This window comes from Balaenoptera acutorostrata, chromosome 7 (assembly GCF_949987535.1).
Source record: "Balaenoptera acutorostrata chromosome 7, mBalAcu1.1, whole genome shotgun sequence".
In the NCBI taxonomy this organism is placed as follows: Eukaryota; Metazoa; Chordata; class Mammalia; order Artiodactyla; family Balaenopteridae; genus Balaenoptera; species Balaenoptera acutorostrata.
In genome coordinates this window covers 6,387,007-6,413,658 of record NC_080070.1, presented here as the reverse complement: position 1 = coordinate 6,413,658, position 26,652 = coordinate 6,387,007, and the positions used below count along the sequence as shown (strand labels likewise).

At 61.2% G+C, this 26,652-nt stretch overlaps 1 protein-coding gene across 4 annotated transcripts in view; it reads right to left on the bottom strand.

The window, feature by feature from the left end:
* KCNH2 (potassium voltage-gated channel subfamily H member 2) overlaps nt 1-25,379 on the bottom strand; it is a 33,612-nt gene extending 8,233 nt beyond the window's left edge. The window contains exons 1-5 of one of the 4 annotated variants that reach the window (XM_057550547.1): nt 24,968-25,379; nt 21,952-22,182; nt 6,202-6,366; nt 4,641-5,084; nt 3,836-4,047 (exon numbers count right to left, since the gene is read on the bottom strand). In XM_057550547.1, coding sequence (XP_057406530.1) covers nt 3,836-4,047; nt 4,641-5,084; nt 6,202-6,366; nt 21,952-22,182; nt 24,968-25,043 — 1,128 coding nt within the window. In that variant the 5' untranslated portion in view covers nt 25,044-25,379. Of the gene's footprint in view, nt 1-1,987; nt 2,146-3,835; nt 4,048-4,640; nt 5,085-6,201; nt 6,367-21,951; nt 22,183-23,665; nt 23,735-24,967 lie in introns of those variants that run through there. The other 3 variants (XM_057550545.1, XM_057550546.1, XM_007198725.2) reach the window with 3 other exon arrangements.
* Nucleotides 25,380-26,652: the final 1,273 nt, after the last annotated feature.

Here is a 26,652-nt window from a genome sequence, read left to right as displayed (position 1 = left end):
GTCCCTTCATGCCTCTGGCCCAAGGATACCAGCCACCCAGCCTCAGGCCCTTTGGCATCCAGGAAAGAGAGACCATGACACTCGCTCCCCCTCCCTACTCACCCTGGCCCAGGGCAGCCATTCAGAAGTGACCACCCAGCCCAGCACCGGCTCACCTCATGTCCTGCCCCTTCATCACCCAGGCAGAGGCAGGCTCGCCATCCAGACCAGGTGGCAGCAGTCACACCACTCTTTCTCCCCAAGCCAAACTAGGAAGAGCTGAGACCACCTTTCTCGCGCTGCCCCAGGAGCCTCTGTCCGTCCCCCTGCGGCCTCCCCCTGCCCCTCAGAATCCCCAAACTCTCCCAGCCTGGCCCTGCCATCCCTGGGCAGCCAAACCCAAGGCCTCACCCACCCCCTTGAGAGCCAAGGTCGCCGGCCCTGCGGGAGCAGTACTAAGTGCCAGGGCCCCGCATCCTCAGGCCTCTGTGCTGGGGAGGGCCGTGGTGGGTGGAGCCGCAAAGACTCCCATTCATATTCAAGCTGGGGACCCCCTGGAACCACCCTCACCAGATGGACCGTGTGGAGAGCCTCTCCTTAGTGGAAGTAACTGGAAGTTAAGATGGGCCGTAGTTAGGGGTTTGGCCACAGGGGCTCCAGAGGCACATGATGGGTGGGGTGGGCAGCTGGGGCCTGGGGCAGGGGAAGGGGCACGTGGCTCCTAGGCCCCCGCTTCCGCCCTGCCTTCAGCCCGAGCCCCTTGCTCCTTAAGGCAGAAAACATGGGCGGTGACCTCTCAGGGGTCAAGTGGGGACTGAGAAGGGCCCTCACAGACGAGGAGGCAGAAGAAGGTTCCTGGATGGGGTTCCTCACCACACCTGAGAGGCCAGGCCCCCTGAGGCTGTGCTGAACCACAACCTGACGAATGGGATCCTGCCCCCTACCTGAGTCGGCCCACAGCAGGACCACCACCACGGAGTCCACAAGCACACGTGCCGGGGGCAAGCCCGGGGCACAAGACCCGGAGCTGCAGACCTCCTCTTCAGCTCTGCAACCACTCGCCGCACGGCCTTGGGCCGGTATATAACCTCCCCTGTTACATAACCTGTTGTCACACAGAATCCTAAAGCTCATTTAAGCCAAACCCCGGGTCCTCACCTGTGGCTGGGAAGAATCCCCCCCCGCCCATCCCTGTCCCCCAGCTGGGCGGAGCACAAGAGCCAAGGCAGAGAGTTTAGGTGCTGGTGGTGGCGACAGGGGTGGGATTCGCAGACCCACCCGGGAGCCGCCTCCAACTCCCCCTGCCATCCTGCCTGAGCTGGCTCCTGGCTCTCTGACAGAAGCCCCCGGGGGGTGCAGAGGTGGCTCCCAGGAGGCGCCTATAGAGTCAGCAGCCTGGGGGACCACAGCATAGCCACCAGCACCTCAGGCTGCCCCAGAAGAGGTGGACCAGGCGCCCGGCTCAGCCCGCCCTCACCACTCATCCAGTGGCCTCTGACCCCAGCCCCCCAACCTGGATCCCTGAAGCAGCCCACGCCTCCCTCGCCCGCCGCAGGGTCCACTCACAACACACAGAGTGCTGGAGCTGGAGAGCCCCAGCGCCTCTGTGCCAGGCCCGGCTGCGGCCCGCTCGCTGGGGGAGGTGGGGTGGGAGTGGGAGCGGCTCCTCTCCTCCCCCGTCTCCCCGCCATCCTCTCCGGGCGCCCACTTCGCTCCTGTTCTCCCCTCTCCTTCTGTGTTTCGAGCTAGAAGGCTGGGCCACGGAAGCCCAAGGAGAAGGGAAGCCCTGGCAAGAAAAACACCGTCCACCTAGGCCCAGCGGGTCTGGAGAAGCGCGAGCAAGCTGGAGCCAAGAGTGGGATGAGCGGGGCCACAGACCCCAGGGCTCCCCAACCCATCCTGCATCTCAGAAGCCCTCTCCCGGCCTGGAGCCAGAGCCCTCTGGGCCGCACCCATCTCGGTGCCCCCGCCCCGGAGGGAGGGGGAGGGGCTGGGGGGAATCACCTACCTCCTGGGCCACCAGGCTGGAGATGCGCACGGCCCGCCTCACCCGGCCTTTCTGGGCCCTGGGCTGCAGAGCCCCTGTCCTGCTCGCCTTCCCCGCTGGGGCCGCCATGGAGGACTTGGCTCCCCCCAGCTTGCCTGCCCGGGGCCCCGAGGGCCCAGCCAGCGCCTCACCTGCAGCTCAACGGCAGCTCAGCCCAGGCTGCGCCCCAGGCGCTGGCGGCCTGGCTCCCAGGGCAGCCTCTGGCACGAAGCCAGGGTCACTGGGGCTGGGCCTCGGGGCTGGGGTCACCCTGGCAGTGAGCGTGGACAGCAGCCCGCCCGGCTCAGGCTGCCCATGGCCCCGTGGTGCGGGCCCCGCTGCCAGGGTGCCGCACTCTGCCCGCTGCCAGCCCAGCAGCGGCCCGGGCACCGCGGTAGGAGCCTCGGCTCCTCCAGCCGGCCCCTCCTCCTCCCAGGTCCCCACCCCGGCCCCGACACCGGGCTCCCTCGCCCCGCCCGCCGGCCAGAGGCCCCCTCCCCCTCGGCCCGCTCCGGGCTCCTGCTGCAGCCACTCCCGCAGCCCGTGCCCCTCCCCCTCCCCGGCAGCCCGGCCTGTCACCGCAGATTAATGGTCTCCCCGACACCCCCGCCCCGCCGGTCCATTGCCCAGCCAGCCAGAGTCACACAGACACCCAGCGATGCAGCGACCGCCCGGTGACCAAAGAGCCAGGAGCACACTCTCACGCTGGCACGCACAGACCACAACACGACAGCACACGCTGTGGGCACAGGGGCAGGGCAGCCGGCAGGGCTCCCGGTGAGGACAAGAGAGAGGCAGGGGTGGGAGGGGGTGAGGGCTAGGCAGCCAAATATGGGGCCTAGGGTGGGGGGAACGTTCTGGAGTCAAGGCCAAGGGGCCGGAGACCTGGCAGGGACCCAGAGAGCCAAGGCGGCCGCGGGAGCGGGGCCAGGAGGAGGGCTGAGGAGGCCCACGGCAGCCCACGGACAGCTCCCTCACTCGGGCCGACTCAGGGAGCCCGAAGGAGCGGGAGGGGGCGATGCGACTGAGGCGAGACAGGTGTGGCACGGGAGGCCCCTCTGTCCCTGGCTTCTCAGTCCTGACCCTCCCCCACCCCACCGCCAGGCCAGGACGGGAAGGAGCTGGGATGGACTGGGCAGTGGGGGTGGTGCAGACGATCTTGCTGCCAAGAGGGGGCAGGAGACCAGGCTGGCCCTGCCACTGGGCAGTGTTGGGCTATGCCCCCCAGGGCTGGCAATATTCTCTGGTCTGGGATTCGGGGACTTGACCCGTCTGTGTCTGTGCCCCCAACTCCATACCCTCCCCTCCCGACTTGGGAAGGAAACTCTCCTCTCCCATGGTTTGGGGACAGGGGTGGGCACCTCTAGGCCACCCTGGCCCTAGCACTGGGTCCCCACCCTCTGCCTGGCTCATCACATTGGCCTAGAAGAATCAGGACCCCCAACCTTGACCTCTGTGGCCCCTTCTAACGTGAAACCTCCCGTTGGTTTGCCCCCAGGACTCTGTTGTGCCCCGTGGCCACCTTCTCCCACCCACCCTCACCCTGCCAGGTGCCCGGCCTCAGCTGCCCTGTCCTCCCTGAGCCCCGCCCACCTGTCCTCTGTATCTGCCCCTCCCATGGGCACCCCCTCTCCAGTCTCCCTTGCTCCAGGATCTCTCTCATCCCAGCTCCGAAACGCCACCCTCGCCCCCAGCCAGCACGTCCGCCACCTTCAGGAGGCCCTCACTGACTGCACCCCGCCACCCCCCCTTTTGACTACAGTCCACTCCCACTCCACTCCCTCCAAGCTCCTCCCACGTGAGCGGAGAGCCAGGGAGCTGGACACCTACCTGGGTGACCTTCTCAGTGACATTATGGGTCCGCTCCTTTATCTTGGGGGCTATGATCTCCCGGTCGCTGGTGGGCGAAGCCAGGAAGGGGTCGCCCTTGAGGTCCACAAAGTTGAGGGTGATTTGGGGAATCTTGCTAATGGTGCGGTAGCGCACGAGGTCCGAATCTGATGTGGAGTTAAGCAGGCCGCTGCGCAGGGGGTGCATGGCCCCTGGGGTGGAGGGGAAAGGGGGTCAGGGTGGCAGGCAGGCAGGGGCAAAGGCCGTCAGGTCGACGACACAGAGCTGAGGTGGAGACGGGCCCTGCAGGAGCCAGGCCGTGGGGTTCAGTGAGGCCAGCTCAGGAAACAGGGGTGGAGTCCCTGAGAAACAAGTGAGGGCAGACCCCTCCCCACCGTAAGGAAGCGCGCCTGATGCAGCTATGAGACGAGGAAGGAGAAAGAGCCTCCTTACGGGTCTGTTCAGCAGGCACTGGGAACCTGCCCGAGGCCCAGGTGGTGGCAGGGACCCAGATGCCTCTCCCGCCTTCCCGACTCCCCGTGGGCATCCCCGCTCCAGGCCAGCCTGGGAGAGCCAGCTCCTCGGGCCAGCACCGGCTCTGAGAGTGGAAGAATGCAACGGGATGAATGCACGTTTAATGGAATAAAAGGCTACTTAATGGGATTAAGTAAGCGCTTAATAGGATTTCCATCTCCCAGGCACACAGGACAGGGCGGAGAGGGAGGAAGCTGAGGTCCTGGAATGGACAGGCCCTCGGGTGAGGACGCGGCCGGGCAGTTCCTGCAGGGGTGGGGCCGACCCTCACCGGTGCTGGCGTGGCGAGGCGGCGGGGGCAGCGGCCCAGCGCGCATGGCCTCGATGTCGTCGGCCGACGAGGCGCGGCGCACGCTGGCGCAGCTCTCTCGGGAGCGCGTCCGGGGCAGGCTGCAGCTGGAGCCCGAGGCGTCGGGGTTGAGGCTGTGCGCCCGGGGCGACGGGTGCGGGCCGGGCGCGCAGGCAGGCAGCGAGCTGGGGCCCACCAGCGCGCGCCGCTCCTCCGCCGGCCCGAGCCCCGCCACGTGGTTGTCCATGGCCGTCACCTCGTCCAGGGCCAGCGACTCGCTGCTGGGCACCGCGGGCGTCAGGTCCACGTCCACCACCACGGCCCCCGGGGCACCGGCGCCGCCCGCGCTACCCGGCCGCACCGACGAATCCCGGGCGGTCAAGGCCAGCAGCGCGGGCAGCTTCAAGCGGAAGGCCTTGGCGCGGCCTGTGGGGACAGGGGAGGTGCATGGGCCCCAGCAGCCCGGGAGAGGGCCAGGCCTAGCAGCTGGAGTCCAGTCACCAAGGGGAGGAAGGAGGGAAAGTGGGAGCCCCGACAGCCGCCGGCACCCCTCCACCCCCACTCCTACTGCACAGAACTCAAGTCTCCAGAAAAGTCTAGAATGCAATCATATCTAAGACTCCGCCAATAATAAACCACCATTTCTTGAGCCTCACATCACCGGTGGTCTCTACATAAACCACCTGTGGCTCTCACAACTGCCCCCCAGTGGGTATCATTATCTCCATTTTAGACTTGAGGAAATTTAGGCGTCAGTGAGTTATGTGATTTGCTGGAGGTCGCACAGTAAATGGCAGGGCCTGCATCCAAATGGAGGAGTGATGCCACGGGTTCCTGCCGTACCCTGCCACCTTGCAGGTGGCACCCATGGAATAGGTAAGGCGTTACTAATGCTGCCATTTTAGAGCTTGAGAAACCAAAAGGTTGTTTCTTTTGCCATGACTCTGAGGGAACATTTAAAATTAAACCCAAAAAGGCCATGCAGGGGGAGGAGGAGGTGTCTGAGCCTTTGAGTCATGGGAGGATGAGGTGAGGCCTGCACGTCTCCAGCCACAGGCAGCAGTCCCCTCACATCCTCTTCTCAAGTAGCCAAGGCCACAGCAGGGAGCTGGCCAGTCCGGGAACAAGGACCCGAGAGAGAAGCTTCACAGAGTTGAGTCCACGAGAGACAGAGCCTTGTCATGAGCAGAGGGAGCTGCCCCGAAGTGGCCAGGGCCATCAGGGAAGGGCGAATCCCCCACCCCTGCGGCTGGAGAGAGGACCACTCCCAGGGGATGCTGTGGGGGGACCCCAAGCGGGTAAGGCTATGAAACCAGCCATGATCCTGCCCCAGGGACCTGTGAATCTGGGCTCAGTCCCTCCACCGCACCTGTCCATGCTGAGCTAGAGGGGACCGGCCGTGTCCTCCATGTTCTCTCCCCCATCTCTGAAAGGATCCCCTCCGTATCCCTTCCTACACAGCGTTGCCCTTGGGCAGCCTTACGGCCCCAGGGAAGGGAAACCATGTATTCCTGCACCAGCCCAAGAGCACAGCTGCACTTACCGGAGGCCAGCCAGCTGGTGAGAGGGGCACGGTGATTGGTGTCACGGGCTGGGGACCCCACCATGTCCTTCTCCATCACCACCTCAAAGTTGAGGATGAACATGATGACAGCCCCATCTTCGTTCTTCACGGGTACCACATCCACCAGGCACAGGAAGCAGCTCCCTGCAGAGCGGAGACACGGCCACTGAGGCACCAGGCGGAATGGGCCCCCGAAACCTGAAGGGGCCTGTCCACCTCTGCCTCCCCCACGGCTCCCACACACAGTCCTGCCCCTTCTCGCCATTGCCTCCTGCCCCACCCCCTCCTCCTGCCACATGCCGGCCAGAGCTGCTTCCCTAATCTGGCCGCTCCAGCTTTCCGCTCTCAAAGCTCTCCCTTTCTCTCTCTGCTTGCCTCGGTTCTCCAGCCCTCTCTCCCCATGTGCATTCTCCTCACACTGGCTTCTGCTCCTTTCCTCCTGGGTTGTTTCACCTTTTTCCCTATCCTCTCACACTCTATCTTTGCTTCTCCTCATGCAAGGCAGTGCAGCCTGGAGGTTAAGCCCACAGACTTTAAGCCCAGGATCTCAGGGTTCAGATCCCAGCTCTGCTGCCTTGTCACTGATGCATTTTTCTTACGTTTTTAACCTCCTTGTGCCTCATTTTCCTCATCTATAAAATGGGAACGATAATAATTCGTTCCTGGGCTTCCCTGGTGGCACAGTGGTTGAGAATCTGCCTGCCAATGCAGGGGACACGGATTCGAGCCCTGGTCTGGGAAGATCTCACATGCCGCGGAGCAACTGGGCCCGTGAGTCACAATTACTGAGCCTGCGCGTCTGGAGCCTGTGCTCCGCAACAAGAGAGGCCACGACAGTGAGAGGCCCGCGCACTGCGATGAAGAGTGGCCCCCGCTCGCCGCAACTGGAGAAAGCCCTCGTACAGAAACGAAGACCCAACACAGCCAAAAATAAATAAATAAATAAATAATTAGGAAAAAAAAAAAACAGACTTGTTTAAAAAAATAAAATAAAATAAAAAATAATTCGTTCCTCATGAGTTGTAAAGATTAAATAAGTCAACACGTGCCAGCCGCCTAGGGCAGTGCCTGGCATGCACCAAACACTAGAGACAGGTTAGCGATCACCCTCTGTCTCTCTGTCCGTCTTTGCTCCTCTTCGTCAGTACCCAACTATTGTGTCATCCACAAGAAGATAAGTTCGGAAGTTGAGAGCAAGAGCTTCAAAACCTTTAGAGCAATTTGGCATTGCCGCAATATCCAAGCATGTGATTTTTGTATTTCACACAAGTATTGGTCTGTGACACGTTAGAAACAAAACTGATCCTTCACCAGAGTTGAGAAGCGCTGCTTCTAGATCTTTCATCTCTGTCTCTCGTCTTTTTCTCTGCTCTTGATTTTTTTTTTCCCTCTCAATGTCTCTCTCTGGCCACCAGGCCCCCTATTCCAGCTGATGTCAGTTCACCAGGCCAATGTACCTGTTCCGCCTCTGCCTCTGACCAGCGCATGGCCCCCACACCCTCCTCTCTACTGATTTCTGAAAGAGACCCCGGTGCGCTCTCAGGCTCTGCCTAAGGCCCAGCTCAGAACCCCCGCCTCCAGGAAGCCCTCCTTGATGCAACAAGAAGGCGTGTTAACATCCTGTTCCTCCTACTCCATGGACCTGGTAGGGACCAAGCATGTTCCTCATCTTCTCTTCCCGGGGCAGAGACTTCTTTCCTGGTGCTCATCTGTCTTCTCTGAACTGCCGGGTCCTAACTCACCAGTGTCTGTGTCCCCTCTGAAGGGCCTATCGCCCAGAACAATGCACCAGGGAGCAGGCGCTGGCCAGTGGTGTTGGTGATGGGGTGGGACTAACGGCGGGGGAGGGGTCGAGGATCAGGACTGGTGGAGAGGACGTGGCTGGGGTGAACTGAGTCAAGGCCAACAAGCTGGAGGGGCCGACGGCCAATGAGCCCTGTGGGCTAGCCCTGGGAAGTACAGCCGCAGCTTCTCCACAGACCTGAGAAGGCCAGGCGTAAAGGGCCTGATTCCTAGGAGATGCTGGCCGGGCTCCGGGACGATTGCTAGGGACAGGGCTGAGAGGGAGCTGAGGAGCAATTCTAACCGCTGTGGGATTAATCTTGTGGACGGAGATCCTCTGAAACCAAGGGAAACAGGATGGCACTGGGATGAGGGGAGCTGGGCCAGGGCAGGGGCTGGCCGAGAATTCTCTGCCCTACCCCAAAGCCCTTCCACTCACCGCATCCCAGGCCCTCATGGCTTGGCCCACGGGACCTGAGCTGGGGGGGGCTCTTTCAGGGTCTCCTTCCAGTAGCTGCTGCTGTCCCCTGACCTCCAGCCTCTGACATGGCCCGGCCGAAACACTGCCGTGGTGTTGGGAGCTGCAGGAGGCCGGGCCCAGCTGGAGACCGTTTGGCACCTAGACAGCCCGCCTAGCGTTTATGCCCTAATATGGTGATGGCCGGCAGCAGCCTGAACAGGGACTGGCCCTCATAGGGACTAAGGAGAGGCCAGAGACCAGGAAACCTTAGCCCTGGAGACCCCCCCAACACCCACCCCCCTGGGAGCCCAGCGATCCAGGCCCCTGGTCTTGGTTCCTCGCTGGGAAACTCATCTCACGTAAGTCCTAAGTCCGGAGTCTGGAGCCCTGATGAGCCCAACCCTTCAGGATGGCCTGGGGATCCTGCCCCCAGGGCACAGCCTCAGGATTCTGAACTTGAGGCCTCAACACCCCGTGCCCACTTCAGTTCCAGCTTCTCAGCAAGAGAGGCCAGAACTGCATTCTGCAGCCCGGACAGCCCAGGACCCTGACATCCCAAATTGCGCCCCCCTTCACGCCAGGCCGCAGAAACTCCAGATATAAGCCCCCTTACAGCACAGGCCCACTCCCGGCCCTTGGACACAGACACACACTCACACACGGAGCCCCCTTGGTCCTCTCCCTTTGTCGACGTTCAAGGAATTTTTCCTTTCAAATAACCCCGTAAAAGCCCTTGTTATTCCGAAAATGTGAACTGGAGTCCTGCCTGATGGCTGGGGGGGGGGGGGGGGGGGGGGGGGCGGCGGGGGTGTTAGGCTCCAGCTACTATTTTCGAGGGGACACGGAAGGAAGGAAAGCGGGGAGCCCCAGGTCAGCCAGGGCTCCGAAAGGCTCTGCCTCCCGCCCATCCTGCCTGGCTGGCTGGGTCTTCCGTGAGCTGCCATATCACCCACCCCTAGCTCTTCAGCCAGACCTGCCAGGGGACCCCATCCCATCACTGGCTGGAATTCTGGCGGGTGGGGTCCCTGAGGGCAGCTGAAGGTCAGCAGGCCAGGGGTGGGGCACAGGGACAGCCAGAACTGGGCAGCGGCACAAAGCACATCGCAGCCTGCAGGCGGCGGGGCTGTGACCTTCACACAACTTCTCAGCAGAGAAGAAATGCTCAGAGTCAGCGTCTGGGCCGCCTCCCCGGAGCCCTGGGCTGGCACCGCACGCCGGGACCAGTGCCTCGCTCTCCGTGAGCCCTGCTCCTACATACCCCAGACCCTGCTCATCTCTTTGTTCCTCTTCTCCCTCCGACCCGCCCCACCCCGCAGAGCAGCTCCGCGGAGCAGAGGCTGACCTCAGCCCGGAGCTGGGGGAGGCTGCAGTTCCGCCGAGAGCCGCTCTGTGGCAGGAGCGGCCCGCGCTCCCGAGACAGCCAGAGCCTGGAGCGCCCGGGGAAGGAGGGAACGGACTGCAGGGGATCGAACTGGAGGGGAGCGGAGGAGCCCTGCCCTGCCCACAGAACGGCCGTGGGGCTCCCGGGCGCCAAAGGGCGGGGCACAGCCTATGGAGTTAAGTGGCCTTCGCTCATTGCATCAGAATGACTTTGGGCAAGTCACCTGCCCTCCTCCAGCCCCAGGGAGCTCACCTGCAATACAGGACGATGACCTTGCCCCAGTGGGCTAGAGGGATGAATGACAGAACATTGTGAAGCAGGAGAGCCCAAGGGAGGTTTGTTTGTTTGTTTTTGCTTTTGTTTGTTTGTGGGTTTTTTTTTTTTTGCCACGCTGCCCGCTGCCCACCTTGCGGGATCTTAGTTGCCCCGACCAGGGACTGAACCTGCGCTCCCTGCAGTGGAAGCGCGGAGTCTTAACCACTGGACCGCCAGGGAAGCCCCCCAAGGGAGATCTTGGTAACTGGAGAAGGAGGAGAGGGAGAAGGCCCCCTGGGCCAGCCTGGCTCACGTGGCTGATGCTGAAGAAACCCGACTCACACCCCCCACCCCCCGACCCCAGCCCCAGCTGAAGGCATCCGGGCACCCAGCCTCTGCCTGCCTCCTGGGCTTGGGGCACCCGGGCCCCGTGAGAATGAAGGCCAGGAGAGGAGAGGTAGTCATGGATTGACAGCCCCACACAAGGACAGGATCCTCTGCGCCTCGGATCCTAAGGGCCGCAGAGGTCATGCAGCTCACCACAGGCCACTGAGGAAGCGGCGGGGGGGGGGGGGGGGTGCAGGGGGAGGGCCCCAGGGGACCAGGTCTGGCTACCTTCCAGGTGCAGCAGGTCCAGCTCCTCCCGACCCCGGGGAGTCATCTTCATCAGAACGCAACGCTGGCTTGCTTTCACCTGGTGCCAACCCGCACCCGACAGTGTACCTGGGGCATCGTCCCTGCCCTGCATCCCAACCCATCCAGGGGCCCCACCCCCGGTCCCAAACCCAACTGCCCACCTCTGGGAACCCCTGGCTGGTCCCCAGGCAGGAGCCGCCGTCGGCTTTCGCGGGGGCAGGCCTTATCTCTTGGGGCAGCACCGGGCAGGTGGGGAAAGGGAGGCCTGCGGGTGACCTGAGTGCCCTTGGACAAGCTCCCCAGGTCAGAATCTCTAGTGGCTCGTCTGCAAACTAGGTGTCATCACAGCTCCTTCGCAGGTGGCTCTTCATCCCCCTCGAGTACTCACTGAGCACACGCACGTGAAGCGTTCAGGGCCTCATGAACAAGACAGGCGTGCCACCCACCCTCACTGAGCCGGGGAGTCAACAGGACCCCCCGTTTGGAGTCCGGGATGAGTTGGCAGAGAGAGGGGTCCTGGGGAGCTGAGCCGAGCTGATCTGCCCCGACCCTCAGGAGACCTGGGCAATCGCTGTGTGACTGTGGGCAGGTCAGCCTCCTCTCTGAGCTGCAGACTCCTTGTGGGTACTGCAGGGACAAGTGACTCGTACCCTGGGTGCCAGATGAGATGATAGATGGCCTTGTGGAAGCATTCAGAGCTGTAACGAGGCAGGGTGCCGGGTCCTTGCAGGGAAGGTGACCTCGGGGAAGCAGCCATCCTCGCCCCGGTCGCCGTCCTGCCCTGCTGGGGCAGGAGGAGCTGGGCCCAAAGTCACGCTGAGGGCAGGAGGCTGGGGCTCCAGTCGGGCTGTCCGCCCCCAGCAGAGGCTGTCTCCGACGGCGACCCAGGGCTGTGCAGTGTCAGGTTATATTTAGCCTGGTGGCGGCGACAGGAAGATGCAGCTGGAGCTGCTCCTGGCCAGGGGCCACCGTGTCGCTAACGTCGCTCTGTTGGGCAGTGGGGGCCTAAGGAAGGCCAGGGACACTGCAGGCCCAGGGGACAGAGCGGGGGAGCCTGAGAGGCCAGCCAGTGAATGAGTGTGCACGTGTGTGTTCGTGTGTGTGTGAGAGAGAAAGAGAGGCCAATCCCATCCCCACGGCTCCAGGAGCTGAGTGGGACAGACTTCCCCAGGAATACTCACTTCAGGGCCGGGGCTGGGGACCCACGATCCAGACCCCAGCTCACCCGGAAGGAGCATCTCCAGACAGACCCTCCCCTAGCCCCTCCAGCCTAACACCTTCCCAGAGATTTACAGGGCCACACGGAGGGCCTCAGGGCCTCTGTGAGTCATCCAGATGCCCATCCAAGCCCATTGCATGTGGCCTGTCTGTGCTACCTTTCCCAGGGGCCACTGTGACGGCCTCAGAAGAGCTCTTTCTAGAAAAGCTCTGGGGCTCAGCCCTACTCGACCTCCGTGGGGGATGCAGCCTCACAGTCTGTAAACTGGGAGTCACAGCCCTGCCCTGTTCCTTAGAAGCCCCGGCAAGGTGAAACCTGGCCATGTTTATTCGGGGAAAGCTTCTCTTTCCAGCACCATCCCATTCCCCGCCTCCCTGAGGCCTCCACGCTTAACCTCCCTCCTCTTGCTTCCTGGAGCCTGTCCCTCCTCAGAGTCCTTCAGAACCCCCTGTTCCCAGCCATGTCACATCCTTCAGGTGCCCTCCCAGCCGGGCCTCCCGTCCCTGGACACGCAGGCTGGCCCCGGTGCCCCCTCCAGTGTGCCCCAGCTTCACAGACCCTCCCACTCCCCACGGCCCCACCCCGCTTCCCTCCAACTCCTCCCGCCCCTCTAGGCCCCCGAAGGACCCCCCTCTACAAAGATTTTCTTGACAGCTCCATCTGGCCACAGGGATGTCTCTCACTGAAAACTCCTCTAACACTATGTTCCTAATGAGAGAGGTAACTGTACGCTGGCTTCTGGGGGAGCTTCCTCCCTCTGCCCAGAGCCGGAGGCCTGAGGCCAGTGTTGGGCTGGCTTCACGGGACAAACTGGGTGAACAGGTGTCCAGTCGATCACAGACTGGGGCAGGGACCTGCACGGATGGCAGATGGGGACAGGGCCATCTCCCCACGCTTTAAGCTCCCTTTCAGATCCAGGGGCACTGACTGACTATGCTTTCAGGACAGGATTTGCCCATTTCAAACCCACCCTGAGTCTGGACAGCAGTCAGAACCCTCACAGGAATTAGGTGGCGTCTTTTGCTGAAGCACTATTCAATCTGGTCAACAGCACGGAACACGGAGGCTGACGGCCCAGGAATCCGGGCAAGGGGGCTGGGGTATCTCTGAGCCTCAGACCCCTACCAGCCCTCTTCTCTGTGACCCACACACAGCAGGCCACGGGCAGCAAGGGCACACAGAGCCGAGGTCCACTAGGAGACAGTGGGGGTCCCTGCCCTCCTCCAGGGCCCCGCAAGCTTCTAGAGCTCTACTCCCGCCTTGGCTCCCGGCATACCCCAGAGGGCCTGTCCCATCGGTCACCCAGTCGGCCGCAGCTTCTCAATCATTAACCCGAAACTTGCAATCCCTCCCTGACTCACCCACCTCACAGGACTCCAACAAATAGATACAAGTGCCTGTGAAAGCCTGCTGAAAAAGGCAGATGGAACGTTCCAACGTCAACACATATGGCAACGACCCAAACATACACAGAGAAAACCAGCGTTATTTGCAGATGATAGGATCATCTCCCTAGAGAACCAATAAAATCAACAGATAAACAATTAGAACTAGCTAATGAGAGACTTCATCCAGTGAGGCTACCAAATACAAGATCAGCCCCGCCTCCACCAGCAGAAGGCTATTAGAGTAGGTAGTCAAAAATAAGATCTCTTTCATAATAGCAACAAAAACTATGAAGTGGGGACTTCCCTGGTGGTCCAGTGGTTAAGACTCCATACTCCCAATGCAGGGGGCACAGGTTCAGTCCCTGGTCGGGGAACTAAGATCCCACATGCTGCATGGCATGGCCAAAAAAAACACAAAACTATGAAGTGTCTAGGAAGTGACCAAGAATGCACAAGGTCTCTACGGGGGAGAAAAAAAAAAACCTTAAACTAATAAAGGATGCAGAAACAATCTGATAAATGGAGAGACACTACAGACTCTCAGATGGGACAAATATTAGAAAGACGTCCATTCTCCCCAAATTAACCCATAAAACCAATCTAATTCCAGCCAAGATTCTAGTGGGGTTTTTCTTCCCAGGAACTTGATAAAGCTTCTCTAGAGTTTGCAAAGGAGAAGAGAGGTCCACAAATATGTATGTCAACCTTTCAAAAGAAGAACAGAGAGGGAAGATTTGCCTTTCCAGATACTAAGACATACTAACTGCTGTATTTTTTTAATATGGTGTTGATGCAAGAACAGACAAATAAATAGTTGGACAGAACAGAGAGCTCAAAGACAGATGCATGGATATATGGGAAATTAACCAGTGGTAAAGGTAGTCCCACAAGCCAACCGAAAAGAATAGGCTGTTTACTTGATGTGTTGGGAAAATTGGCTCAGTACACGGAAAAAAATACAACTTGATCCCTATTTGACACCACAGACAGAGGTAGGGTCAGGATGGATTAAAGACCCAACTGAGAAAGGTAAAACAATTAAGGTAACAGAAGAAAATGTAGACCTTTGCAACCTCAGGACAGTAAAGGATTTCTTAAACAAAACTTCAAAAGCATGAAGAAAGCTAAAAATCCATGAATTTGCTTGTATCAAAATCAAGAATTTTTGTTGGATAAATTTGACAGACGACTGAATGGGAGCAGATATTTACAAAATCTTGATTCAACGGGGATTAATATCCAGAATACACACTGGATATTGAACTGTATGCATTTGTATTTCTAGAATCAATAAGCAACTCTTGCAAATCAATAAGAACGAAAGACAGCAGCTTCATGGAAAAGTGAGCAAAGGATATGAGCAGGGAATTCATGGGAAAGAAACCTGAACGGCTGCCTACAAGACGTTCGGACTCGCATGAAATCAAAGAAACACAAATTAAAGCAGAAAGATATCACTTCCACCTATTAAACTTGCAAAAATTAGAAAGGTGGGTAATGCCACGTGTGGCAGGGTTGCAGGGGAATCCCATGCTCTGCTTAGGAGGGTGGCAATAGATGCAGCCCCGCTCATGCACAGCCTGATAGTGCTTCGTTGAATTAAGTGTCCACATACCCTGTGATCCAGCAATTCCACTCCTGGGGAGAAATCCCGAAGGCATCCTCACGTGAGTCCAAAAGGGGCCACGCACGAGGATGTTCACTGCAGCAACATTTATAGAGACAACCTGGTGGGCCCTCCCCAGGAGAGTGGACAGGGTAAAACGAGGCGGGAGCACACCAGAGAACATGGAGCTGTAGGCTCAATATCAAGGAACAAGCTGGCTGGACTTAAAGGCGGACTCCTGTGCAACAAAAGTGAACACCAGAATACAATATATAGCACATATCATTTACATAAATTAAACCTATATGCAGTCAGACAAAACACACACTTTGCAAGAACATATGCAAGCAACACATTCACAGGAAGTACACTTGAATGGCTGCCTAAGGGGAGGGTAATGGGAAAGGGGAGTGAGAAAAAAGGAAAAGGAGAAAAACCAATGAAAGAGAAAGAAGAAACCCATTAACACAAATATCCTGGTTTCTATGATTTGTGGAAGAAGCAGGAGCTGGACCAACAGAAGCCCGTGGAGAGAGGCAGAGAGGCAGGCCGGGGTGGAGCAGGGCATAGGGTGATGGCCGTAGGGAACAGGGATACTGAGACCCTTGGTCAGCTCACTCCCTTGGCTGACTAGAACCTGCGGCCACATGGGTGACGCCCTGCCTAATGGCAAGTAGAATGCCAAGAGCCTTGGCATTCGACACTGCTTTGCACCTATCCTCTTATCTGCTGAACCTCTCCCAGCAGTACGCAGGAGGACAGGTGTTTTGATCCCACTTAGCGAATGAGGAACTGCAGCTCTGGGAACCCCAGCTAAAGCCCAAATCCAAATTTCCTGGGGCTCTGAGCCTATCATGACCCCAAAGGGCCCTCTGGGGCAAGACAGCCTGTGCAGTGGTGTTCCGTGTTGGGCAGGACTCGAGTGGAAAGAGGAAAACTGGACTGGAGTTCCCACTCAGGTACCTGCCAGCTGGCTAAGACCCCTTAGCCTTTCTAAGTGAGTTTGGTGCCTGTAAAATGATGGCGAGGAGGCCCCATCTAAGGACCACCTGCCACAAAGCATGCGTCCCAGCTTGCAAACTATAAGTGCAGTCACAGGGACTTCCCTGGTGGCGCAGTGGTTAAGAATCCGCCTGCCAGTGCAGCGGACATGGGTTCAAGCCCTGGTCCGGGAAGATCCCACATGCCGCAGAGCAACTAAGCCCATGCATCACAACTACTGAGCCTGCGCTCTAGGGCCTGCAAGCCACAACTACTGAGCCCTCATGCCGCAAATACCAAGCCCACGCGCTACAATTACTGAAGCCCAAGCACCTGGAGCCCGAGCTCCACAACAAAGAGAAGCCACCACAATGAGAAGCCCGCGCAAAGCAAAAAAGACCCAACGCAGCCAAAAAAAAAAAAAAAAAAGTGCAGTCACAACAGTGAGGGTGCCAATGAGTGCAGCTGCCACCGCCCCCTCCTCCAGCTCTGCTCCCCCATCCAGGCCTCCTCCGTCCATCTCTGAGGCGGGAAGGCTGAGAATCCCCAGATGCCTTCCCTGTACCCCACAATGCCCCCCACACGGCAGGGGTGGAGGACTTGCAGCTCGCTCAGTGGCCACCTCAGGCCACCTCTCCCTGGCCCACCTTCCTCTGGCCCCAGTAGCCTCCCCATCCTTTAAGACCCCTCCCAGCCCTGGCATTCTATTATTCAAAGGCTTTTCACAGAGGGAGAGACCGAGGCCCAGAGATGGGAAGTGATTTGCCCAAGGTCACACAGCAAGACTATAACTAAACCAGAAATTGCTCCCAAGGCTCTGACTCCTGGTATAGGGTTTCTGCAACACAGCACACTGCCCACCACATTCATTCAATCCTTCATTCAGTGGGAGCATGAACCGAGCTCCCACTATGCAGCAGACACATAGATACAACAGAGAACAAAACAGGCTGCTGTCTGCCCTCCCAGAGCTTCCAATCTAGTGGGGGAGTCGGACATGGCAGCCTTGCCCAGAACTGTAAGTGAGGGAGATGGTGGCTTAAGGAGAAGACACTGCCCGGCCCTCAAGGTGCTTTTAGTCCAGTAGACACGCGACCAAAACGGAGAGAAGTCCGTTCGAGGCCAACCACAGTTCACAGCGTGGAGATCTTTATGGGCCCCTGGACTAAGGACAGGAAGGGACTTTAGGGGGACAGCGGTTCATCCAGAGCTTCTCCCATACTCATCACCTGTCCCAGATGTCCCTCTGTGCCCCCTCTTCTGGCCCTGACCCCATGGGCCCCTCCCCATGTCAGGGAGGAATGATTCTGTGAAACTCCTTCACACTGAGGGCCAGCTATTTCCACACTCCTCCCTGCTTACAGGGGAGGGGTGATGAGAAGAGAATGTCTTTTTAAAGAAAAAGGTTCGTTCTCCACCCAAGCGAAAGGTTCCCACATAGAGGCATTTCAAGCACCCTCGGGGAAGATGTTTAATTGTGAAAGGACTTTCTTGGACCCCTTGAAGTCCCACCACCCTGGAAGCCACCACTGGGCAGAAAAGAGGCTGAGGCTCACCCGGTCTCACACCCCCATGCTGGCCCTCCTGCTGCCCACGGCCCGCCTCCCCAGAGCCCGAGAACACCGTCAAAATCTGCTCCCATCCCAGATGCCTCTGCACAAATATTTACATAGCTCCTCTCAGGGGCTACAGCAGACACAACACAGAGGAGCCGCCCGCCCGACACTCTCCAGACCCCAGAGAAGGCCAGGAGTGGCCCACACCCTCGGTCATGGCAGGCCCGCCCGGCCCCCAGGCTGCGGCTGGGACAGGAAGCCCCCATGCAGGCCAGGGCACCCCGCTCCGGCTCAGCTCCGCTCCCTGGAGCCACGGAGGGAAAGCGCTGCTGGGCTCTGACGCAGCCCCCGAGCCCTGCTCCCGGCCACCAGCGTGCAGGTGTGCGCACCTGCCGGACTCCAAGCTGCCCCAGGTCCTGACCAGAAGGCCCAAGGTGGAGGGGGCCCCTCGATGGTTTCCCCACCCCCCCTAAGTAAAGTGCTGCCTGTGTCTAACCTCATTCCTCCGGGGCTCACTCCGGCCTGCTCCATCTCAAGGACACAGAACACACCCAGGTACCAGCCTCCATTTGACCTGCCTGCCAGCCTCAAAATACCCAAGGGCTCCTTCACCAGCCACCCTGACTGATGGGGGTCTGGGGACCTGAGGATCACGACTTGGAGGGGACAGGGCTGGGAGGGGAGAAGTGGGTGTCTGAGCTTGGGGCCATGATGGAGAAGGGGGAGGTGTGGGAGGGTCACAGTGAGGAGTCAGATTTCAGGGACCAGGGAGGAGATAGCGAAATGTCCTGAGGTCCGTGGAGAGTCACGGGAGGCCCCAAGGAGTGTCACTGGTGCCAGGAGTACCTGCGCAAGCACCTGGGAGGCTGAGGTCTGAGTCTGGGGACCACAGACCAGTGGGTGTGGGGTCACCTCTGGGGCTCTGGCTCCCCATGGGCTCTGGGGGCACTGGGGAGCACGCTGGCCCTCTGTCCCCACCCCTCCCCCAGCCCACAGCTCAGCTGTTGCAGCGGGGGCCCTCTGACCCTGTTACCATGACAACCGGCCTGCAGCTGGAGTGGAGAAGCCAACAGACTCTTCTCTAGAGACACCCCCGTCCCCACCCACGCACAGGCTCCCAGGGACACAGGGACATGGAGACCAGGCCAGGACAGGCAGAGGTACGCGGAGCCAGACAGACTTGGAGATGGAGCCCAGAGAGGAGGGGGCCACCGGGGCAGAGGGAGAGAGGCAGGGAGGAAGGCGCAGGGGTACGGAAGGTGGGGGAAGAAGAGAGACAGCTGCAGGGAGAGGGAGATAAAGACCACGGGGGACAGAGCCGGCAGGGAGGCCTGAGTGGTGGGGAGAGAAGCAGAGACCATGGGCACAGGTGGCCGCTGAGCATGGCAGGGGCGGGGCAGAGATGCGGGAACAAAGAGCAGAGAGAACAGGAGGGACAGAGCGCAGGGGACCTCCCCGAGGCCCGGCAGAGGAGGGGAGCGTGAGGAGGAGCCATGGTGGAAGGCGCCCGAAGCCTCCCCAGGGCAATGTGGGAATGCAGGTGTACACCAGCATCACTTGCTGCCGAGGCGCGGCCCAGAGCCCCAAGGGGATGCCGCCACCTGGGATGCCGCCACCTGCCAGCCCCACCCTGCTGGGCCCTGATCCCAGCTGCACCTTAATCCCAGGCCTGACCTGAAGGAGCATGGACACAGGGCCAGTGAGGGCCTGGCACCTCGTGTCTCTCCCTCCAGCCCACACCCCCCAGTCTGGCCTCCCCACCTCCCAGCAGTCCCAGCAGCTAAATAATGGGGCTGTCTGGCTCCAGGCCCTGAGACTGCACAGAGCTAAGCTAGAGGCACCGACACAGTACAGCTGTCCACGGTGGCGCCTGCCAGCAAAAGGCCCCGCCTCCTTCCCAGCCACCCGCCTCCCTGGGGCTAAAGCCCAGGGACCTGCTCTGCCATGGCCGGCCCAGGCAAAGACCCTGAGAAAGGCCTGGACAGAAACAAGAGGTGGCATTGGCCTTCCTCACATCTACCTCCCTCCTCTGTCCACGCACGAGGCTGTGAGCCTGTGAGCTCATGCACACACACGCACACACACACACACACACACACACACCCCGTCCAGGTCAGGCACAGAGATCTGCCCAAGAGGGAGAGGGGGGGAGGCAGAGGAAATCTGTCTGCACCCGAGGCCTCAGGTGCCCGGACAAGCAGCGGCCCACATGACCTGAGGGCCAAGGCCAGCCTGTTGGCCACCAGGAGATACCTGATCCCCATGGAAACTAGGTGAGAGCGGAGAAGGGGGCAGGCCAAGATGGCTGGCATAGGACTTTCTGGGTCACAGCGCCATTTGGAGTAGTAACCGGGGGTGGGGAAAGAGCTTGAACTTGGCTGGGAGGCCTGGGTTCTAATCCCACTCCCTCCACTGATTCGCTGGTAACTTGACCTCTGCGTCTCAGTTTTTCCATCTGTAACTTGAGTGGGCTGGATTAAGTGATCCTCGAGGTCACCAAGATTCCATGATAGCGCCTCTGCAGAAGGGGTCCCATGGCCATCCTCTCCCAAAGGAGCCAGCCTGGGGCAGGAAGGAGGGAGGGCGGCTCCTCACACACACTACAGGGAAGGCAGAAGCACTCAGGCCCCTGCCGCCGAGGGGTCCGGCGGGCACACTGTCCCAGAAGCAGAAACGGGCTCAAGGCACTAACCAACTTGATCCATATCACAGAATCTCTGGTGTTAGACCTGAACCCAGGACGTGTGTATTCACATTCTTCTCATGACACCAATTGTTTGCATACTTTCAAAATAAAAGTGTGCATAAAGTAACGTGCAGTATAGAGATATACCTGTAACTATTTTGCCTCCTTTTTAATACATGACAGCAGAGCAGAGTGGTCAGGGCTGTGATCGGACAGACACGGTTCCATCCCCAGCTCTGCACTCTCTAGGGAAGTTTCTCAATTTTCCTGAACTTCAGTTTCCTCATCCACAAAATGGAGAAAAAATAGTATCTCCCTCCCAGGGTTGTTGTGAAGATTCCATGAGATGATGCAAGTGAAACATTATCGGCCCAGTGTCCAGTGCATAGAAGGCACCCACTGATATTAGCTAGTACTAGGTAGCCAGGCAGATATAAAAGCAGATCTGCTCTGATGAAGGTTCTGGGGGGATATCAGTGAAGAACCAGAAAGGAGGCCCTGCCTTCAGAGTTTGCATCGAATCTCCCAGCCAGAGGCCCATTTGCTGTGAGCAAACCCTCTTCCACAGGTCCCCAGTGACTGTCCCCCACTCTGATTCTGTCCAGGGATCTCACAGCTGGGCACCCTTGCAAAAGCAGGGTCTTCAGGGCATGTAATCCTTTGCAGGGCAGCCTCAGCCAACCCTGAGCATAGCGTACAGGGGAGGTTCCAAGGGACAGGGCCAGAGGCATACGGGGGCTGCTGGCTCACTGCCCCCAGGAAGAGACAGAGAGTGCTGTCTACAGCAGGTAAGCTCGCTGTGGGCAGGAACCTCCCCTACCTGTACACTGCTCCATCTCCAAGACCTTGCTGCACCTGGCTCACAGGGGTTCAGTAAATGCTCATCAGATACACACTGGTGAGCGGCAGGGTTTGGGCACCGGTGGGCAGTCCTGCGGCACCTTCCAGAGCCCCCTCCCCAGCCCTCTGATACCTGCAGGTCCCCCCAAGCCCTGCGGCACTGCCCTCCCTGAGCAAAGCCCACCCCGCCAGGGCAGGGGCGGTGTGGGAGAAGCCCCGCCCAGGGCTCTGTTTATCCGCTCTCCGGAAGCTCAGCGCAGCTGGGCGGGGAGCCGGTGGCCGAGCAGAGACACCTGGCGCAGGAAGGGGTGGCGGGCGGGGCGCTCAAAAGATGGGACAAAGGGAACTGAGGTTGTGGGGAGAGGCACACACCTCCCGCCAGGTGCAGCTGAAGGGCAGAAGAGAGAGGGGGCAGGAGAGGGGCGGCAGAGAGCCAGCCAGAGTTCTGCAGCCCTTCCCCGCCTCGCCCTCAGCGACAACTCCCCAGACCAGTCAGTCACCTGGCAGGGGCGAGGGTAGCTAGAGGCCTGTGGGCGGAGGTCGGCGCCCAGCCACCGGCCTGGACTTCCATTACCCCCATCCATGCACGCACCTGCCATCCCGGTGCTGCCGTCAAACTCCAACCCACCTAGCTCAACGTGTCCACATCTGCCCAGGGAGGAAGGAACCAGAGGCTCCAGACCACAGCCAAGCAGCCCCTTGGGCACCCCGTAAACCATCCCACCGGAGTGCTTGGGGTAAAGAGACCCGGACCGCCGTACAGCCCCAATATCCAGCCCGCGCCTCCCACCTGGCGCACCCCAAAGGTCCCTGCTGAGGTCACGCCCCCCCTGCAACAGGCCAGGGCTCCGGCCAATCGCCGGCCGCCCCCACCCCACAGACCCCGCCCCCCACCCCGGCCTTTCGGCCCCGCCCCGCCCCGCCCCAGCCCGCGCCTACCATCTTTCCGGTAGAAGGCGATCTCCACTTTGCGCTCCTCCGCGCCCAGCAGGGCCTGCGCGATCTGCGCGGCGGCACGGCGCTGCGTGCGCGGCCCGTGCAGGAAGTCGCAGGTGCACGGTCGCTGCATCACCTCGGCCCGCGAGTAGCCGCACAGCTCGCAGAAGCCGTCGTTGCAGTAGATGACAGCGCAGTTCTCCACCCGAGCGTTGGCGATGATGAACTTGCGGCCTGGGGGGCGGGGATAAGCGGGCACGTGAGCAGGGACCCCTGCCCCCAGGGTTCCCAGCCCTTCCCCGCCTTCTCTTGTCCTACACAGTTGCCCGCCCGGGGACTCCCCGCCCCAGGAAGCACAGCGGGCCTGGGGTGCCCAGCAGGGGACGAACGCAGCTGTGCCCCGACACAGGTGCCTCGGCCGGCCCGGCCCGGCGGCGCGCCCCCTCCCCCGCCCGGCCCGCGGGCTGGCTGCGTGGCTTCCCCCGGGCGGACTGCCAGCGGCCCGCCGCCCTCTCCGCGCCCGGGGCCGAGGCCAGCCTTGGGCGGGTGTCAGCAACGCGTGTCAGCAGCCGCGGCGGAGGGATAAACACTGGGCCTGGAGAGGGAGCCTGAGAAGGGCCAGAGATGGCGGCCGGCATTCCCTTTGCACCGCTCCGGCTTCTCTTCCTGACCCCCGCTCTCTAGACTGGGTGGCGCTCCCTGGGCACTCCTTACCCCGGGGACCCCTAGGAAATCACTCCCCCAAGTATCTGCGGCCCCTGCCAGGTCAGCACTTCCTGGGACTTCTGCGACCCCTCCAAGGGCAGTCAGGAGCTGGGGAGTGGGCGCGCCAAAGAGGATGAGGGAAGAAGTACCACGTGAGCACCTACGATCCTTTCTCTCATTTAATACTCTGACAACCCCATCGTTATCCTCGTTTTGTAGATGAAGAAACTGAGACTCAAAAGAAGTTCTTGCCCTCATCTTGCAGCTTGTAAAAGATAGAGCCCGCTTTCGAACGTAGGTCTGGCATAAGGGGAGGAATAAGCGGAGGGTCACGGGCGGAGGCCCAAGGTCATAGGGAGCAAGGAAAGGGACCTGCAGCTCCAAACCCTGGAAACACCCGGAGCCCAGGCTGGCCTGAGAGAGCGGCCCACTTGTAAACAGACAGACCCACGAAAGCGGCTCTCCAGGGATGTGAGGCCTTCCTCAGTTCGGCCCCATCAAGGGGAGGCCCCAATGGACCCACTGCAGCTAGACTTGGCTCATTCCCTTCACACGTGCCCCAAGAGCCAGGCTGGTGGGTGAGCAGCAGGCGGGTGGCAGCCCCAGCTTGTGCCAGGAGAGATGCTCTGAGGATACGAGCTTTTTATAAACACAGAAGTTTCCGGCCACTTTGGCCTTTAATGCTGGGGCTTTGGGTAGCAGTCGGAACTCTGCCCCCCCCTTCCTAGTGGGCATAGCCCTCAGGCTGCAGCCCTGGGCAATCACATGCGCAAGGCCCAGGCTGCTGCATCAGGATCTGGCCTCCTCCTGCCTTCCTCCCCCTCCCTTACCCTGGCCTCCAGAAGTTACTTTTTGAAGTTGGGTCAATCTTTAGGTCAGTTCCCCAGGCCCCCCAAAACTCTCAGGCAGCCATCAGCCCCAGAAGGCAGGGCTCCCTGTCACAGGAAAAGACTCCTGACTCAGCCTCCATCTGCACCTGAGCCCGAGGCAGTCCCGAGTAGCAGCCACGTACCAGCCACGTACGCACCATCTTCAGAGAGGAAAAACCACCTGGGCCCCGCTCCCAGGCCTGGAGAGGAGAGCGAGTTTCTTCGAAGGCAGGCCCCACCCCCCCACCCCGCCTCCTTCCCTGAGCTCCTAGAATAAGCGAGACAGCGGGGACCTGAAAGGCCCCTATGGCCGCCCCCTCCTTCCCAGATGCGGAAGAGAGTCACTCAAGGTCACGCAGCAGTCAGTGGCAAGGTGGGGCCAGAAGGCAGGCCCCCAGCTTCCAGCCTACAGAGGCTCCCGGAGCCTGTGGGAGTGAAAGCCCCGGCCTCACTGCCCTCCACCACTGCAGTCTCCTCCCCCTCAGGATCATCCTGTTCCTCTGCTTCAGACAATGCTGCCCGGCACACTGACCCCTCCCTTCCCCCACCACGGTCACAAGCACACGTTGTCCTGTGCTCACAGGGTCATGGGCAAGGAATGTCACCCCCTCCCAGGGCCCTTGGCAGTCACACCCACCAGGGCACATGCAGCCTTCGGGACAGACACGCGTGCCAGGAGGGTGCAAATACCCACACACAGAACATTCACCTAGCCTGGGACACTTCTGGAAGGCTCCCCTACCAGGCCAGCATTAGGGCTGCTGTAGTCCCCATAAAGGGGCTCAGGACAGGAAAAGCAACAACATAGGGTCATCGCGTGGAGCCTGTTAGGCCCCCAAAGGCCAGCTTCAGCCCTGGCTCCCTCTCACCCCAGGGCCCAGAGTTCCCAGCCTTGTCAAAGATACCTCCCCACCGCCCGTGCAGGGTCAAACGCATGGGTGACACACAGACACCCCACACACACCCAAGAGCGGGTTAGGCACTGACCCTACACGCTTGCCTTTCAGTCTCCGGCAACACAGTCTGGACGGGCACATGCACGGTACTCTTAGGGGCCCCCAGTTTGGGCCGTATACATTCTCCCGTTCTTGCATCCACACAGCCCCACTCACATCCAGGCACCCAGAGTTACGGATACCTGCACACTCCCATCCCACCTCCCTTCCCTGCACACTCAGGTTGTCACATACACACACTCCCCGATCCCGGAAACCTAAGCTGAGCTTCCTGCCGCGCTCCCCAACACCAGGCCCGTTGGCCCCAAGCCCACGGCCCCCAGCACCAAGCCTTGCCCCCGCGACCCCTGGCCAGTGCCTTGGGGTCACGAGCCCCCATAGACTCACTGGCAGGACGCACACGGCCTGGGCACGCCCCCCCCATTCACACTCTGGAGAGCTCGGCCCGCCCCCAGAGCCCCCTCCCCGCCCGCCCCCTCCCCCACTCACTCTGGCCCTCAAACTTGCGGATGATGGTGTCCAGGAAGGTGTTCTGCGGCGCGACGTGGCCCCTCCGCACCGGCATCCTGAGCCCATGGGCGGGCCGGGCGGACCCCCACCCACCCCGGCCCGGCCCGGCCCAACACAGGCTTCGGGTGGCCCGACCCGGCCGTGGTCCCCGCACCCCGCGGCCAGGCAGAGCACGGGCGGGGCCCGGACTGGGGTGCGGGCGCGGGGTCTCCGCTCGGCGCCGGCTCCGGACCGCGGGCCCGGCCTGGAGCTGCCTGAGCTCGGGCCGCCCGGCCGCCCGCACACCTGTCTGCCGGCCCCAGCCGAGCCGCGGGCCCCGCTCCGCCGCGTCTCCGCGCTGCGCTCCGCCTGCTCGAGCGCCGGGCTCCCGGCTCCCGCCCGCTGCGCCGACAGCCGCTCCGGCGCCCGCGGCTCGGGCTGCGCCTGCTGCTCGGCCCGGCCGCGGAAGGGTTAACGCGGCGCGCGCCCCTCGGGCTCCGGCCCCCGCCTCCCGGCTCCCTCCCGCCCGCCGCGCGCCCGCAGCGCCGCCCTCTCCCCCCACACACCCCGCGCGCCCGCCCTTCCCATTGGCTGAGCCGAGCCGAGGGCTCCCCCCACCCCAGCCCCTTGCTCAGCCCAAGAGCCCCCGGGACTCGCGCGCCCCAAGAGGGGGAAGGGACCCGTAGGTAGGGGAACCGTGAGGACAGGTGCGACGGCCGGCCCTGAGGCGGCCAAGGAGGAGCCTGGGGATTCCGCCCCCGCCCCGCCTCCCCCCCTCTCCCCGCTGGAAGGACCGAGGGGACCTGACTTGAAGGGAGAGGGCCGGTCCCTTATGCCCTGGTCCCCCACCACGCCGAGCACGGGCTCCTACACACAGCTTGCGCTCAGTGCCCGCTGTAGGTGCCACGGGCGAGGCCTGGGCCCTGGGAAGACGAGCCCAGGGTCAGGGGAGACCCGAGAAAAGTGAAGGGCAAGACAATCTGGAGGCCTAAGGCCACCGAGATTTGAGATAAGGGTGGGTGAGATTTAGGAGGGGCACGCACCCAGAGCAGGGGCGCTCGCCACCCAACGCGCACACACACACACACACACACACACACACACACACACACAGAGCCCTCCCTGGGGTTATTCCAGGCCCTCCTGCCCAGAGCGGGACATTCTGACAGGAGTTTCGGCCTCCTAGCCTCGGGATCAAAGAGAGGCCTCTGAACGCGAGGTTCCAGCCTGGGGATCCCCTTGAGCGAACAGCCCGCCCTCCCTCTGCTGCGCGGGGCCAGCGGTGCAGGCCCAATCGGCGGGCTCGGGGCCCTGCGGCGCTGCGGCGGCCCAGCCCCTCGGAAAACCCTGGCCTAGCCGCAGGCCCCTCCCCGCGGCCAGCTGGCTCACTCCAGCTACAGCTCCCTTATTTAGGCAAGGAGGCCTGAGGATGCTCAAGGGCAGGCAGGGTGTCTGCCTGCCGCCTGCCCACCGCCTGCCTGGGTCTGACTGAGGGTCTCCGGGGCGCAGTGTCCCCGGCCTGAGCAGCCAGGCGGGGCCTCAGGACGGCCAGGGCCGGCAGGCGAGTGTTGACAGCTGAGCTGGCCGGTGGGGAGGAGTCGGCAACTGAGCTGCCCTCCGCGGGTCCCCTCCCCTGCAGCCCAGATCAGAGACCGGCGAGATGGATGGGGCCATGTGGGGGCCCC